The 17,979-nt window shown below is 36.9% G+C and overlaps 1 protein-coding gene across 9 annotated transcripts in view; it reads right to left on the bottom strand.

Moving 5' to 3' along the window:
- Positions 1 to 17,979, bottom strand: part of TRMT11 (tRNA methyltransferase 11 homolog) — a 71,465-nt gene that overhangs the window by 7,838 nt on the left and 45,648 nt on the right. For 5 of the 9 annotated variants that reach the window (XM_019951825.3, XM_019951826.3, XM_033867685.2 and 2 more), the window contains one exon: positions 1,964 to 2,238. The exons of 1 other annotated variant lie outside the window; for it this stretch is intronic. In XM_019951825.3, the coding sequence (XP_019807384.1) occupies positions 2,107 to 2,238 (132 nt within the window). In that variant the 3' untranslated portion in view covers positions 1,964 to 2,106. Of the gene's footprint in view, positions 1 to 1,963; positions 2,239 to 7,479; positions 7,532 to 9,675; positions 9,828 to 17,979 lie in introns of those variants that run through there. 3 more of the 9 variants (XR_002179766.3, XM_073789566.1, XR_002179765.3) reach the window with 3 other exon arrangements.

Below are 17,979 nucleotides of genomic sequence, written 5' to 3'. Positions count from 1 at the left end.
CCCCAAAGACCTCCTATTCCACTATTCCTTCCCAACTATCACAGCAAAAAAAAAAAAAAAAAAAAAAAAAAAAAAAACCACCAGAATGGATGGGAAGGAGGTTACTTATGATGAAACACCACCAAGATGGTTACATCCGTAACCGTCTGTATTTTACAGTTGTTTTAATATATGCCAGAAACAAAATTATAGGGTCTGTCATATTATAAACATTAAATAGGCCAGCCCACAGACCACCTAGGGTTCACTCACAGATTACACTGTAAATTCATACTACAGGACTACCTAAAATGTAGGTATTTTGCTAGGTGATATTCCTGCCAGTAAGTGCATGAGGAATACACATAAAACTAAAGCAATCCCAGAAATGATCTTCTCCAACTTATGCAGAAGTAGTAAGATCCTGATGCCAGAAAATAAAGTCTCTTTTTTTTAGAATAAGAGGACGTGTTACCTGCACTAAAATCAAAATCCATTGAAAGTGATCGGGTTTCTTTTTCACTTCTGAGTACTAACCTCAAAACAACTGCACAGATTCACACTCTGAGTCCGGTGACATTTCAGGAATGGGAGACTGAACTTATTGATATATATGAAAATAAACCTCACAACAATGAAGAATTAAAGATTAGAAGGCCTCCACTAATGGTAATAAGAAATAATATGAAATATATTTTTTTTAATGTTGGATAATTTTTAAGAACAAAGTGACTAAAATTAATGTTGCAACTTTTCCAGATCTAATTTGGAACTAATTTGGACTAACTTTTGTGACAACCAAAAAATGGGGCAAGGCTAAAATCTCATTCCAAATTTAGTCAGCTACAAAGTTTCAAACTCACCACCCATATAACCTCAAAAAATTTTAAATAAGTCAGTTTACAACAGAAATACTGAAAATAAATCATCCTTGAATACTTTTAGATTTTCCCCAGTGTACCACAAATCACATCCAGAAACCCAAACAAAACAATCACTGAAATGTTTGAGATCTGTTGCTGAAATTCAGAGCTGCAGGACAAGAAAAGGAGGGAGAACTAGGCGGATGGCCTGCTCTCTCTCTCTCTGCTTGGGCAGCACTGGTCTTCTGGAGGTCCTAAGCTATGCACATTCAAAGTGTGAGTCCATAAAAGCCAGCAGTAACGCTAAAATAATAATAATAGCATAAATAAAAATAGGCTCTGGTTAAAGAGAGAGGATTCGTTTACTGCCGTCCTGCTGAGGTACTTTGACCACCGAGAGCAGGAAAGCTATTAGCATCCTGAATTAATGGGTAGAGTGGTTTTCAAACAAGATATTTTCATGATGGACACAATGTGGACTCAGCAAAGTTTCTCCTTCAAGAAAATACAGCTTCTATTTCAAAGAGCTCTGATTAGACTTAATGCCATTAGGGAACCATCAAGGATTTGTGTTGTTGTTACTGCTTTTAACTATCAGTTACTTTCTAAACCAAAAATTGTGGGTAGTTAACTTGACCGACAGTCAAGGTTTAGGAATGCAGAAGCAAATCCAAGGTACAGACGAGCTTCAGATGTGGACAGGCCTCAAGGAGTTTGGAATCTTTTTAGGTTGTCAGGTCCTAGCCTTTCTCATCATCACCATTATCATTGTGTTACTAACTTGTCTGGGATTTATAAATAAAAATTCATTTCCTTCATCACATCCCCTCCGTATACTACACGATTTTAGGAATCCTCAGTAAGCTTTATTAGTGACAATGTAAAACAATTACAATCAAAACCAAAATTAAACAAGCCTACCTAATGAATAAATTCTCAAACACTATTAATGCCTATAACATATCCAGCAGATATCTGTTTAAAAAGTCAATACCATTTGTAAATTAATTACCAAAAATATAACTGTTTTCAATTTCCATAATACTTGAAAGCATAAATATAAAGTTCAAAAGACCACATACAACAGAAGAGTCTATAAAACAAAGCTAACGTTAAAAGAATTGTTCAGTTGACTTTATAGCATTTATTTTGTTATATAAAATTATTTAAAACAGTACATTTTCTGTATCATACATGAAAGTTCACATCCAGATGTCTTTTCTATCAAATCCTTATTCTTTCACCATTGTCAAAATCCTAATTTTCATTCCTGGCTAGATTTTTCTTCCTTGGCAATTCTTTTTGTTACCCCACTGAAATATTTCTCACGGAAGGAATTATGACCTTGGTACGGCAGAAAGTGATCACTCAGCAGATGTGAATACTGGTCCCGGTTCTGGTTGGTTGGAAAATACAGAATATAAAGATGTTTGAGTTATTTCTTTCATTAGCCTGCAAACCAAAGCAGTCATTTACTTTAAGCAAAATCTCACTCTCTGGTACACATTTGTTTGCCTTTATTACATGAACAAGAAATATACCACCACTTTATATCTGTATCATGCTTGGGTATCCAAAGTGTTTTCACTTACTTCACGTCATCTGATCCACACAACAGTCCTCTGGACAGAGAAGACAAAAACTTTTACTGGGAAAACAGAGACCCAGGGAATGCAAAGAGAATCATCCAGGCAACTCGAGTTGGGACAACCACCTGCATCTTCCGATTCCTAGTTCAGCACAAACTGAAACCGTCTTTGACTATAAGAATTATCAAGCAAGGAAGCTTCTACTCCAATGGTGTACAACAACAAATTATTACATTTGTATGATGTCATACAGATCAGTAAAACTGTTTGGGAGTACATGCACGTTCAGTTAATGAAATAAACTATTCCTGGCAACTTTAAGTAACCTCAGTAGATGAAGATACAGGATAAACAAGTGATTTTCACACTTTTAGACTTCAGAGACAGGTGAGGACTAGTGCTTAGACTGACATTTGGAAACTGGAAATATTAACCTGGGCTAAAATGTCATGTTTCAGCTTAGAAAATTGAGGATAAGAAGACTGACAGACAACATTGAAACATCAGCTTCTCAGCCAATTTCACTAGCCACCTTAAACTGTGAAAAAAAATCTAATTAGAAATAAAATCTCATTTCCCATGCATTTCTGTAAATTCATATTCAAATGTACAGGGATTAATGTGATTCTGAGAATAGGCGGGAGACATAATTAGAAAATATGAAGCCTAATTATTTATCCTGGTTTCAGTATCAAAATGATATCTACAAATATATCTGGAGTATAACAATCCTCAAAATATTTTTGTATTTTTCCTCATTCCTGTATGAGATGAATACTTTCATTCTCTCCCTCATATCTAATATTAATAAAAGCCCAGGTTTAGCCAAAATAAAATTATGTTGGCTGATTTGTTTATTCAGAAACTATTTTGCCCCAGAATGTTTTTTTTAAATTACACAAAAAAAGAAATTATTAAACATGCCCAGATTTCCTGATTCATTTAAAAAGAAAAAAGTGGCTATTTAAATTTTATGGCACTAAGTATACTACAGTTCCAAATTCTTGCAAGCACGTGAAAGCATGCCAATGGTTACTAACTTCAGGCTATATAATCCCCAAAAGATAAAAAGTTAAAGAATACCAAATGAAAGGTAGTATTTATGGGGTATTTATTATGGGCCAAAAACCATCCTAAATGCTTTACATGCACTATCTAATACAAACTCATCAGCTCTAAGAGATAAGTACACTCTTATTACCATCTACAGATGAGGAGTTATTTAAGAGTACAGGCCCAAGATAATACAGCTGGTAAGTGACAGAGCTAGGATTTGAACACAGGTCTACCAGACCCAGGGACTACACCCTTTAACTATAACATAATGAGGTTTTTTTCCCCAAAAGAGCTAACTCTTGCCTCAACTCAAGAAGAAGGATTATCTCAGGGAATAAACATGTGATGAACAAAGGCTCCCCAGAAAGGAAGAGACCTGGATCAGAAATGCTATTAACTTTGTTCTAGTAACTAAGAGGATTATTTCAATGATACAAAATTTTCATACTAGAAGGAGATATAAGGAGCCACAGGATGCCTGAGGGATACCATAACCCTAGCAGTACTGTCGACTGGACAGGAGGACTCAACGTCCACATCTCCAGACTGGACCTGGGAGAACAGCAATACAGGATGATGGTCCAGCATTTAGCCTTGCCTTGTGCATGACAACTTTTCTCAGAAGTCTGACTGAAGAGTCATAGGAAAGGAAGGGACTTGCCATCATCTGCTCTTCCAGGCGTTCTACATTCTGTCCTTATATCAAATAAGATCACTAGAAAACTTGCCTACTTTCTGAACTACATTACCTTAATCCTGGCAGAAATACCTTTACTTGGTTATATGTAAAGCTATGTCCAGATGTGACATCTCTCCTGCTACATTACTTCTCACAGCTCTTTGCATCATTCTCCACCCAGTCATCAAAATCAGAAACCTGGGTCAAATCGCTCTCCCTTTTCTTCTCACATTAAGTCAGTCCTAAAATCTTAGATTCTGCATCCTAAATTTCTCAAATCCACTCCTCCTCTTCACCCGTAACTCCACTATTATAGTTTAAGCCTTCCTCATCTCTCCTTGCTTTTTTCCTAAACTGCCAGTTGCCTTGCCTTTGTGGCTCCCTCTCTATTCTCCATAATGGGATCAAATGCAACTTATTAAAATGCAAATCTAATATTCCAGCATTCTGGCTAAAATCCAGACGGGTTCAAACTTTCCCCAATTCTGAGGCTTTTCCCTTAACATTTGGGAGTGAGATTCAATTGCACATCAGTTTGCTGAATGTCTTTTCACTTTCCTCTTCTGTACAAGAGGGATCAGAACACTGTCAGGCAGTGAGATCCTTCCCAGCTTTGCCTTCTGTCCTCTCTTCTCCCTGTGACTCCTCTAAGCCATGCAAGAGCACCTCTACATCTCAAAATGCACTGCAGACTACTTCAGTGAATATCCTGGGGCTGCAGTGGAATGACAGGACAGAAATGTGTGATCCCAGAGTGCTAGATTAAAAGGTAGAGGCATGGTAAGACAGCTGAAGACCAGGATGGGCCGGGGACTGACTCAGGCTCAGTTACTTGTGTGCCTAACCCACCTAAACTGCCAATTATGCAGCTCACTGGGGGAAGCAGGAGAGAAAAGCTGAAGCACAATAGAAGGTAGGTATCCTCATAGACAAAAGTGGGAGCTTAACCAAATAGCTTGTCTTTGACTTAAAGGATATACATAGGACAAACTGAGGATGAAGAAGAGACTATAAAGACCAGAGGCAGAGACGGAGAATGAACAGCAGAAACCTGGAAAACCCAAAAGTAATGATTAAAACCTATGCTAATTAATGTTTATCAAGAAAACATATACTACCTATGGCATTCTTTATCTAACTAGTTTAGACTTCAAGATTCGCTCAGAACATATAGTAGTAAAAGCAAAATAAGCCCCTAAAAGACCATATATTCAGTGCTACAGAGACCCAGTGACAGAGAAATACATGCTACAGGAAAAGTGGGGAAAGACTATTAACCTTCGAAATGCAACCTCTGGGGGCTGGGGGAAATGCTATTTATCTCCCAGGGAGTAGAGAAGAATCAATGTGAGGTATGTGTTTGGGTCCTATAGTGGAACGCCTCCTTCTATAAGATTGATTGCCCCCAACTGTGAAATAAGACATTCATAACAAAAACTCCTGGAGAACCCAACAGCTCCAAATCCCTTGTGCAGCCAGGGACCTGGCAAGAGCCGTTCTATTACTAGCAGCGTTAAGTCCTGCTTCGGGATAAGCCAGACACTCCAGAGACTTTGGCTACCATTTTCATCTAGGTGGAAAAGATATGGTTCATAAAATGTTCCACATAAAACATTCAGTACATTTATGGTCCACATATTATCACATACATATCATATATGTAAATATCATTACCTATGAACAATACACATTTAACATATACTCTGGTCCTTATGAAAAATACCATTTGCAGCATTCAGAACTTATGTTAACTTGATGCTGAATAAAACGGCAAGCTCACTGTTTTTTCTCTTTTCCCTCTCTCTTTCATCCTATCTTTGGTTTAGTTTACCAGGGCTCACACTTGAGATGATGATATTCAACTCTACATATTTTTCATCACCTTTTGATAACTCTTCTCTATTCACATTCCCTGCCCATCTCAACCAAGAATATCTGCAGATTTTTTTTTCAACTCAGTATCTCAAATGCCAAGGGTTTACTTAAAAGGAGAAGAGTATCCTCAAGCAACACAATGCTTGATATCCCTCACTAACTCAATCTTGCCCCAATGTTTGATTTCTGGTTTCTCTAACACTTCCAAATCTGTCTATCACTATCAGTCATGATATCATCTATGTATCATGAAACCTGAGTTCTGCCAATCTTTAGTAAGCAAGAAATACTTCATGGAAAATAAAAATACACAAAGAATTAGGAAATGCCAAGAAAGAAAACTATGGCAATGAAAGATTACAGACCACTTTTCCCAAATTTCATAACTACTGGTTAAATTTTGGCACATGGCAGTACTTAAGGAAATATGAATAAAATATTAAGATTGTTGATTACACTATCTACTGTTTATCATTTTTATAACCAGAAATCAAGAATTTCTGTAGGAAAATCTGTGCTAGCTACAGATGGCTACATAATGGAAATACACAGCTTTCAGACCTATCACTTAACTTTGTAAGACAAACAGCAATTGTAAATATGACAAGAAACATACAAGTTCTGATTCAAGAAAGCAACTGATACGTATTTGCAACTATGTGTTTTACATAAGTGAATTATTTAATTTTCTGCATCTTTTCACAGATTATTATCTAAATTTTGCAGATATGGAAAGAGACTAAAAGAGTCTAAATAATCTGCCACAAGTCACACATCTAGTAAGCAGTATTTCCAGAATTGTAGACTAGATCAGACTTCAGACTTCAAAGCTCATGCGTTTTCCATCACAGTTGTTTTTTTTTTTTTTTAAGTAGAAATTACATCAAAACAATGGTTAAAGAGTTAACTTCCCACATGGTAGATTAGTGGGTCGTTCAAAATGGAGTTTGACATTTAGAGGACATTCTTCACGGAACAGCAACATATTTGGTAGCACATATTTCAGATCTAAACTTTTAGACAGAACCCCTTTAACCACTGTCCCACCCAGCCAATTTCCTGTCCTATCAGTACTGCTAATTCTAAACATAAACCACTCGAGGAATTTTAACACACTTGCCAAAAAAATCAAAGGAAGCTTTACAATTGGTAGTGTACTTTTATGTGTACAGTGCCCTCTGCTGGCTGAAGCAGATAAATCCTTCTGTATAGTATTTCCCGCTGTGGATAAAGATAGTTTAAAGCAGAGCTGACCATCATGCATCCGACTGTCAGGAGCGCTCTATTTCCCTCACCGTCTCTAAGTCCTGATTGCTGTAAACACCTAGAGTTACAGAGCAGCAACATGATGGCCATTTTCCTTCAGAGGGCACTGGCATTTATTCACACCATTTCATTTTTAGAAGAATAGTGTGGAGATATACAAATACATATTTACCTTAGTGACTGTAAAGTGTATCACTGCCATTTATGTCCATTTGCAAATTATTCTCGAGAAAAATAAAGGAAAAGTACATAAAATTAACTAGACCTTATTCAAGTTAATCTCTATTTTTACAAATAACTCTACATCAAAAGTAGAGCATCAAAAAGAACACAGGAGACATTGAAAGGAAAGTACTTCAGCCACTTGTAATTTAATAAATGTTAATCTAAAGGGGAACAACTTTTCAAGAAAAGAAAAAAAACTGTATGTTTTGTAGTTACATCTGAAGCTGACACTTTTTTTTTTTTTTTTTTTTTTTTTTTTGGCGATACACGGGCCTCTCCCTGCCGTGGCCTCTCCCGTTGCGGAGCAGAGGCTCCGGACGCGCAGGCTCAGCAGCCATGGCTCACGGCCCCAGCCGCTCCGCGGCACGTGGGATCTTCCCGGACCGGAGCACGAACCCGCGTCCCCTGCATCGGCAGGCGGACTCAAACACTGCGCCACCAGGGAAGCCCTGAAGCTGACACTTTGAATGGAACGAATGACACTCTGGATTACACTGGGAGAATACATATATGTAAGAGCGTCCTGAACATCATAAAACTGCTCAGACTTTAAAGAAACTAAAGTTCACAACTCCATTTAGGTAAAACTATCCTTCTAATTACTGCCTTCTCCCAGAAATCTGCCATTCTTTGTTATCATCTCCCTTAAACAGAAGGAAGGTGTTATGATTTTCCACAGTATGGCGATTCAGCTGCTTTTTTGGTTTGCTTCTCATGAGAAATGAGGCCTAGGTATGATAGGATTAAAATGTTTCTGTACCACTGACTTTTGAGGAGTGATATCAGGGTAATGATAAAATTCAGTGTATTTTGAAACAGAAAACTTTTAGCTAGCCTTAACTATCTATTCCTACTCTTCTTTCAAATGGATGATTTAAATGCTGTTGAATTTGATTGTTTTTTATTCTAGAGGGGCCCAAAACAATCACTGAACAATTACTATTCACTCCATAAATATTTACTGAGTGGTGAGCAAAACAGTCAAGCTCCATGAATTCACAGTTATATACTAGCGGGAAGAGACATTAAACAATGTATACCCAAACATGTATTTACAAACCATGATTAAACACTGGGAAGAAAAGGGTTACTATAAGAATATAAGGAGACACCTAGTTAGATGGGGGAGAAGAGAATGCGTAAGAAAGGCTTCCCTAATGAAGTGACATTTATCTGAGACCTAAAGGATGAGTCAAATTTACTCATAGAAAGAGACCAGAAGAAAGCATTCTAGGGAACACAATGAGGGAGGAAACAATGTGAAAAGACTCAGACTTGAAAGAGGTAAGTACATTCTGGGAACTGAAAGCAGGCTAGTGTGGCTAAGGCTTGCAAAACTAAAGGGAAGGTGGCACAAAATGAAATTGGAGAGACAGGCCAGAAGTCTAAGATCAGGCCGGCCTTGAAGGTTATGTGAAGGACTCTGAATTTTAGTCTAAATTTCACAAAGTTATTGATGACTTTTAAGCAGGGGAGTTTCATTATCTGTTTACATTGTGAAAGATATTCCGGCTACCGTACAGGAAACGTAATGGTAGGAGAAATTCCAGAGGCAGGGAAACCAGCTGGAAGACTCCTGCAGTAGTCCAGGAAAGCGGCACTGCGCCATGTCCTTTGGGAAGTAGGGAGGACAGGTAAAGATACATGCACCTACTCAGCTACCCCAAGCCAGATTTCTAAAAGTTATCCTTAACTCCTGTCTCCCTTACCCCAATTATTCAATTAGTCCTTAGGTCCTGGCACATCTACCTCCCCTGAAGCTCTCAATTCCACTGTCTCCCCACAATCTCCAGTTTCTACCTTTATTAGTTGACAGCCTCATCAGTTTCACGTGACCATGCCAGAAGCCTCCAGGCTGGTATCACAGGCATCTTTCCATAATAAAAACTTGCCTGCATGTTAAAGCCCGGGTGACCTTCCTAAAACAAGAACTTCTGCCACTCTACTAACTCACATTCCTCAGGGCTTGCCATCACCGATAGGATAAACTTGAAACTCTTTGGTATGTAAAGACCTTCAACACTAGGCAGGCCTTTGGTTTTCCACTTCTCAAGCCACTCCTCCCCACATACTTAGTATTTCAGTCATGCTTAAATGTCTAGGGTTCCCTGAATGCATCATAACCCCTCTCATGTCTCTGTACCTTTGCTGAAAATGTTGGTCTCTTGACTCAAGCACCATCTCCTCAGGTAGGCGCTCTCTGGTGTTCACAGAGCAATATGCACTGATCACTACAGAACCAAACACGTGATGCTGGAATGGGTTGGGTCATCGTTTCTCCCACATGCAAGTTCTCTAAGGATGAGGACTATGTTTCATCAGTCTGTTCTGTCTCAACACATGACACAAATGGTCCCATAAACACATGCTGAGTGATGAAAGCCATGGCTTTCCCCTCAGGGAACATGCAATCAAATCAGAAAAAGAAAACATACTAAAATATGAAAAATACATGAATGTAAAAATCAGTAAAAGACAGTTTTCTCATTTCTCATACTACCTTTTCCATTCACTCTCAACAAAAACTTACATCTTTCTTTACAGAGAAAAAAAAAAGGAGTCATCAGTATGAATTTTCTCAACTTCCTTGCCCCCAGTCCCCCTCTACTACAAACTGGATCCCCTTGCTTAACTCTACAGTCTGTCTCATCACTCCCAACCCACATTCTAACTGAAGCCAAAATTCTCTCTCACGGTATCCCTTTACTGCCAAAAGAGTTACTTTCAAAGAACCCCCCAACAATATACCTAAGAATAATCATCAATTTATAAAAATTACTGTTTAAAAACAAGAGCTTTCCCCTAGAAAGGTGTCACTTTGGGGATGAAGTTGAAAACCATCTGGAAGAAAACCAAATGGCTATTTTAATTATAGGTCAGGTTTAAGTTGTCCTATCACTTACTGACAGCTCCTGATAATGAGATAATGATTTCTTCTACCTCACTAGTATTAACCTTAAGTCATTTATATTCTCAAAGTGGCAGCAGTTTATACAAAACAGCAGTTTCACTGCAAACACTTGAATACAAATGGCTTACGAAACTTATTCTATGATAAGTGGAAACCAATCATGCTGTCATCGTAAGTAAAAGCCAGCAAATTGGTGATGCTCACCTAATTCTGTCGAGGATTCATGAAACAGATTAAAGGTATAATACACATTCTTTAATAAGGTGAGAGGAAGAAGGCAAAGAGATGGAAGAGGAAAACAGTGAGTAGATTTTCCTTCTTATAATCAGCAGAGAGTGAAAATGAAATGTAAATGACAGTGCTGAACATAATGGACCTCAGTTCAGCTTCAGGGTAATTATCCATGTCCGGCTTTTGTTTAAAAATCCTGCTCCCCTTATCAAAGCTTCCCAGTGTTCTACATCTGGTACTGGACAGTAGCTATAGAAACCACTTGTGCTAAAGTTATACAACTATAAACAGCACTAGGCCATTTCCAAACCAAGGACAAGCAGGTCAAAAGTCTGGCATCCAATACTGTTAAGGAAAAAAACCCTCTAGCACTATTCTTAATGGGAGCAAGGTAAGGGTTGGAAATCTTCATCCCTAAACTTTGTATTTACATATAACCTGTACTTGTAAAAAGTTTAATTACTCTGTAAGATATTAAGTTACCTAGAATTTGTTAAAATATTTTAATATATATAAAAATCTTTATATCTAGAGTTCTGAAAATGAGTGACACCTAATGATTGAACTTTGACATCTGGCACTCAACACATAATTTCTTTCTAACTAAAAAAAACCATCATGGATATCTGTGCTATCATGTTGATACAGAACTATGAATACTTCCTACATACTCGCCACTAAAACCTATAACTCCATAAAATTCAAAACTTAACCTCAAACATTAAAATACAAGTCAACACAGGGGATAAAAATGTAATGACAACTTATTAGTTACTATATCTAAAAGTCAATTAAAGTTAAGAAGAACCTTACTTACCTAAGCAGCAGAGGATGAGTAACAGACCAAAACACGCATAGACATGAACATACATACTCTTGCTTTAATGTGGAGACAATTCATCTCCTAGGTGACTTCTTAAAATCATCAACAATCCATTAAAAGAAAAATTAATTAAAATACACCTGCATTTATATATGTAAACATCAAAAACAAACAATTATTTTGCTTAGGGATGAATTCGATAGTGATAATATTACAAAGGAAAGTAAGGAAGTGATTACCATAAAAGTCAGATTAGTGGTTATACCTGCAGGAGGAGGTGTTTATGATCAAAAATAGCCACAAAAGGGGATGCTCCACTACTCTGTAATTCTGACCTTGGTGGTGGTTACAGAGATGTTTACTTTATAATTATTCATTAAACTGTACCCTTTAGGTTTGGGGCAAAAAAAAATACACATTAAAATCTCAGGGTTGGGTTCTTGGTGGGTCATGGAGTGAGAATAAGACACTAGTTTGTGTTTGAATTTGAAAAACACTAGAAATATAGTTCTAAATTAAATAACTATTTGATAAATAAATAAAAATACAAAAAATAGAAAATGTGTCATTTGAGAATTATAAAAAAAGCTCCAGAGGATTATGCTGACTATGAACATAAACTTCCCATTTCCCTAAACCATTCATGCCTTGGACCCCTAGATCATACTTTATATTTTGCAACTGACCTCTGCCTAAGATTCTGTAACAACAGTTAAAGACTGTTTTACTGCCATGGTTTGAAAATATGAGCATTAGAGCTGGAACATTAAGATGGATGCTCTCTCTGCCTTCAGAGAACAACTGCTTTTTCCTGCAAATAAAAGAGCCATATCCAAATAGCATCATAAGTAGAAGGATCCAGGTATCTTAAATGATTCCTTCTTGGAGCTAGTAGGGGATAGACTTTTGGTTTTTCTTGGTTTACCAGAAATAGTAATTTAAAACTATTATGATAGCATTAATTTAACAAAACATCCAGTTTGGCAAAGTCATTTAGTTGCAGAAGTATAAAAGAAAAAGTCAAGTGATGACTCTCTAAAATTTAAATTCAAGGAAAAGTACCATTAACAGCAAAAGTGATTCATTCAGAACTAAGTAGATGGCATGATCCTTAAAACTGAATTAATACAATATGATATGCAGCATCAGGCTTCTTTCTGTTTTTATAACCCTTTTTTAAATATCTCAAGTTGAAATATAATTTATAAATAATGCAAATAGCTTCCTTCTGATTTCTAATGCAAAATAATTTAAAAGAGTCTCTCTTTCTCCATCTCTCTCCCTTGCCCTCTCTCTCTCTCTCACACACACAGAGACACACACACACAGACACACATTTTGATGGTAATGAATACTGTATTATACTATGACCTAGACTCAGTTCATATCCAACTATCATGTTCTGATTTAGTGTCACCCTGTCTTATTTTTCTCACTGATAAATGAAGTAGCATCTATTTCCCACCAGGCATGTTATAAGATCGAAATACTTCATACCTAATCTCTAATCTTTCATAGCTCTAATCAAAAGGAAAATACCCAACCATCCTGGCAAAAGACAGGCAAAAAACAAAGTATTTCAGAAAGAAAGGTCAACAGGAAGAGACCACCTTTAATTCAAATGGCTGCCAAAGGAAAAAAAATTGACAACATGGATCCTGGGAAAGGATAATGCATAATGGAAACAGGCACAAGCATTATGTTAGCAAAACACCACAGGTTGTGATTAGTAACACTACTATCATTATAATATGGAAACTACTTATACAAAGACTAATTTCTTCCACTTCAAGCCATTCGTAAGTCATTTTCTCAAACAAGTGACCTCAGTTTCTCTTCTCTCTCTTATTTAAAACACCGTTGTTGTTGTTATAATGTTAATGGTTCTTTTCTCCCTCCACAGCTTTAAAATCTTTCAGTCCTTTAGTCAAGTCTTTCAGTTTTGGCCACCTTCCATCCTGATTAATGAAGCATTCATAGGCTTCATGTTACTGGACTCTTTCATTTGGTCCAAAATAAAAAATTACATTAACTTTCATCACCTGCTACTATGACCTCCCAATATTCTCTACTTTAAATCATGTGAACTATACTGGCTAGCTATAAAAAAAATAACAACTGGTTTACACAGTATTATAACTTTAGTCTAAACTAATGTCCATATGGTATCTAAAATTAAATTTATCTATACTTCAGTACTTCTCAAACCACCAGCAGTGTAAGGCAGGATGTCCAGTAAATAAGCCACAAAACAAATAGGGCACATGACGGCCCATTTAGTGCAATGACAATTTAAGATAATTTTCTTATATTTAACCAAGTACTATAGCATATAAAAGTTGCATTAATGTTTAAAAAAAATTTCAAGGAAGTCTTGAAAATGGCTGCTTTGGGTACTCATTTGTCTATCCAAGTATATTGGTATAAAACACCGAGAGAGTATTATTTTGGGTACTTCACTGAAGACAAACTACTACACTTGATTTCTGAACTGTTCTGGACAACTCTAGAGATCAGCATTTTTCTCCTATGAATTTTATATGAGAAAAATGTTTTATAGGAGTAACCACTGTGACCACAACTATATATAGCAGCATTGACTACATGTTGTATCAACAGGAAAAATAAGTTCTAGTAAAAACAAATCATTCTGCCATGGCCCCATGAGTGATGAGAAAAAACTGGCTTTAAAAGAAACTTGTAACATGCTACTGAAGAACATTTGCCTTTTAATCTTGGCATATTCTAAAGGTAGAATTGTGTTTTGGTGAAGAGGCAACATGATCTACAAAAAAGGAGAGAATTTCAGGGACAAAGAGGAGTTTTGGTCTCAAATTGGCCACTTCCTATTTAAGTGGACTGGGCTAGGCCTTGGCCACTTCCTCATCTCTAACAGAGGCAAAATAATAAGGTCAAATGGATGTGAAACCGCTGTAAAAAATAAAGCATTAAACAGTGTTATTTGTCATTCACTTAGCTTTCAGATTACATCAACAGGGAATAATGACAGAAAACTAGCTTTTCTTAATCAGGCATCTTCATAATTTTAACATGGTTAGCAAGAATTTTCTCCTTTACTACTAATGTTCAGTAAGTCTGAAAACTATAGCCAATAATGTAAAGATACAAAGTTTTATGAAATATCTATATTCTTTAGATATTTTTACATTTATAACTTATGTTTACATTTTAAAAGGGGGGGGAGGGAGAACACTTTATAACAACACATCAAGTGGGTCAAAAGTTATACTGAAGTTAAACCTAACAAGTAACAAATCAAAAATGAAGAGACACAGTATACAAAAGTGTAAAAATCTAAAATTAATAGTCTTCCACTGCCAAAATCAACAACACTGAACAAGGTCGAGAATAATTTGTTAGATGTGCATGAGAACTGTTTGACAATTTTATGTCATCACTTTCATTATAAAGGACTGGGATCTTGCTGCAATTATATACACTCCTCTCCATACAAACAGAAGGTAGAAATGAAGTAATTAATTAAAAGCCAAACACGACTAATTTAACATGACAAAGTAATTTCAGTTATAATAAACTCCGCACAAGTTAAAACTCACTGATTAAATTTGATCTTATAAAGTGAAGGCCATTTCAAAAAATTACTTGAGCAAAAGGCTTGCCTTGTTTTATAAATTAATTTGAAAGGACAAAAGTAAAATGATAAAAAGCAACCAAACAAAAATTAACACTGCCTTTATAGGTTTAAAAATATCTAAGGTGAGTGACCTTATTTATCATTTTTAGATAGGAAAAAGCATTCTCAGAAGCATTCTTAGATCATTCTCTATTTCTTCTTCTGTGTATCAAATTTGCTTAGGGAAATATTATAAATCTACCAAAAAAAATATACTAGACTTTCTTAAACAAATTAAACTCAGGGAAAAGCAAATGTGAAATTGTCCACAATGGGTCTTAATTTTGTCACTAAAACAGAAATGACTGGTTTATTATGGGGCTCCATTAATTATTAAAGCCTTTTCTCTAGATTTTTCTCCTTCCAATTCTTTGGAACAGTGCTTCAAGCCCTCATAATCATCATATGGTGCAAGTACTTTTTATGCAGGCCACAAAATAAAGATTGCTGATGTCATTCACTGTACTTTCTAATATCAAGACTTAAAACTGCAAAATATATAGGTAATATTTGTATTTTTAATGCATTAAAATAAACATTAAACAAACAACCTAACTTTACACCTCAACAAACTAGAAAGGAAGGAAATAAAGATCAGAGAAGAAATAAGTGAAATAGAGACTAAAAACATAATAGAAAAGATGAATGAAACTAAGAGCTGGTTCTTTGAAGAGATAAATAGAGCTGACAAGCCTTTAGCTAGACTCACTTGAAAAAAAAAAAGACTCAAATAAGTAAAATCAGAACTGAAGAAGAAACTTTAAACTGATACCACAGAAATACAAAGGATCATAAGAGACCACTATCAACACTTATATGCCAACAAATTACACAACCTAGAAGAAATTCCTAGAAACACACAACCTTCTAAGATTGGGTCATGAAGAAACAGAAAATCTGAATAGACCAATTGCTAATAGAAATTGAATCAGTAGGGGCTTCCCTGGTGGTGCAGTGGTTGAGAATCTGCCTGCTAATGCAGGGGACATGGGTTCGAGCCTTGGTCTGGGAGGATCCCACATGCCACGGAGCAACTAGGCCCGTGAGCCACAACTACTGAGCCTGCGCGTCTGGAGCCTGTGCTCCACAAGAGAGGCCGCCATAGTGAGAGGCCCGCGCACCGCGATGAAGAGTGGCCCCTGCCTGCCATAACTAGAGAAAGCCCTCGCACAGAAACGAAGATGCAACACAGCAAAAATAAATTAATTAATTAATAAACTCCTGCCCCCAACATCTTTAAAAAAAAAAAAAGAAAGAAATTGAATCAGTAATCAAAAACTTCCCAACAAACAAAAGCAGAGGACCAGATGTCTTCATTTGTGAATTTTACAAAACATTCAAAGAAGAATTAATACCATCTTTTTCAAACTCTTCCAAAATATACAGGAAGAGGGAACACTTCCAAACTCATTCTACGAGGCCAGCATTACCCAAAACCAGACAAGGATACCACAAGAAAAGAAATTATAGACTAATATCCTTGATGAATATAGATATACAACTCCTCAACAAAATATTAGCAAATCAAACTCAATGATACATTAAAAGAATCATACACCATGATCAAGTGGAATTTATTCCAGGGATGCCAGAAGAGTTCAATACAAGTCAATAAAACGTGATACACCACATTAAAAAAAGGAAGAATAGGGCTTCCCTGGTGGCGCAGTGGTTGAGAGTCCGCCTGCCGATGCAGGGGACACGGGTTCGTGCCCTGGTCCGGGAAGATCTCACATGCCGCAGAGTGGCTAGGCCTGTGAGCCATGGCCGCTGAGCCTGTGCATCCAGAGCCTGTGCTCTGCAACGGGAGAGGCCACAACAGTGAGATGCCCACATACCGCAAAAAAAAAAAAAAGGAAGAATAAAATTGTATGATCATCTCAATAGATGCAGAGAAAGCATTTGACAAAATTCATCATCCATTTATGATAAAAATTTGTATGGAACTGCAAAAAAGCCCAAATAGCTGAAGCAATCTTGAGAAAGAAGAACAAAGCTGGAGGTATTATGCTCCTTGATTTCAAACTATATTACAAAGCTATGTCAATTCTAGCAGTATGGTTTTAGCATAAAAACAGACACATAGATCAATGGAAGAGAATAGAGAACCCAGAAGTAACTCCACACTTTTATGTTCAATTAATTAATGTATGACAAAAGAGCCAAGAATATACAACGGGGAAAGGACAGTCTCTTCAATAAAGAGTGCTGGGAAGACTGGACAGCCACATGCAAAAGAATGAAACTCTATCCTCTTACATCATACACAGAAATTAACTAAAATGGATTAGAGACTTGAAGAAAACACAGGTGGTTTCTTGACATCGATCTTGGTGATGATCTTTTGGATATGACTTTAAAAATAAGGCGACAAAAGCAAAAATAAACAAGTGAGGGCTTCCCTGGTGGCACAGTGGTTGAGAGTCCGCCTGCCGATGCAGGGGACACGGGTTCGTGCCCCGGTCCGTGAAGATCCCATATGCCGTGGAGCGGCTGGGCCCGTGAGCCATGGCCGCTGAGCCTGCGCGTCCGGAGCCTGTGCTCTGCAACAGGAGAGGCCACAGCAGTGAGAGGCCCGCGTACCACAAAAAAACCCAAAAAACCAAAAAAACAAGTGAGACTACATCAAACTAAAAGGTTTCTGCCCAGCAAAGAAAATCATCAACAAAATGAAAAGGCAACCTACCAAATGGGAGAAAACATTTGCAAATCATGTACCTGATAAGGGTTAATATCCAAAATATACAAAGAACTCATACAACTCAAAAGCAAAATATTAAAATTAAAAAATGGGCAGAGGATCTGAATAGACATTTTTCCAAAGACA

Source organism: Tursiops truncatus, chromosome 12 (genome assembly GCF_011762595.2).
Source record: "Tursiops truncatus isolate mTurTru1 chromosome 12, mTurTru1.mat.Y, whole genome shotgun sequence".
Lineage (NCBI taxonomy): Eukaryota > Metazoa > Chordata > Mammalia > Artiodactyla > Delphinidae > Tursiops > Tursiops truncatus.
Note: the sequence above shows the minus strand (reverse complement) of the source record. Positions and strands in the feature narration are given on the sequence as shown.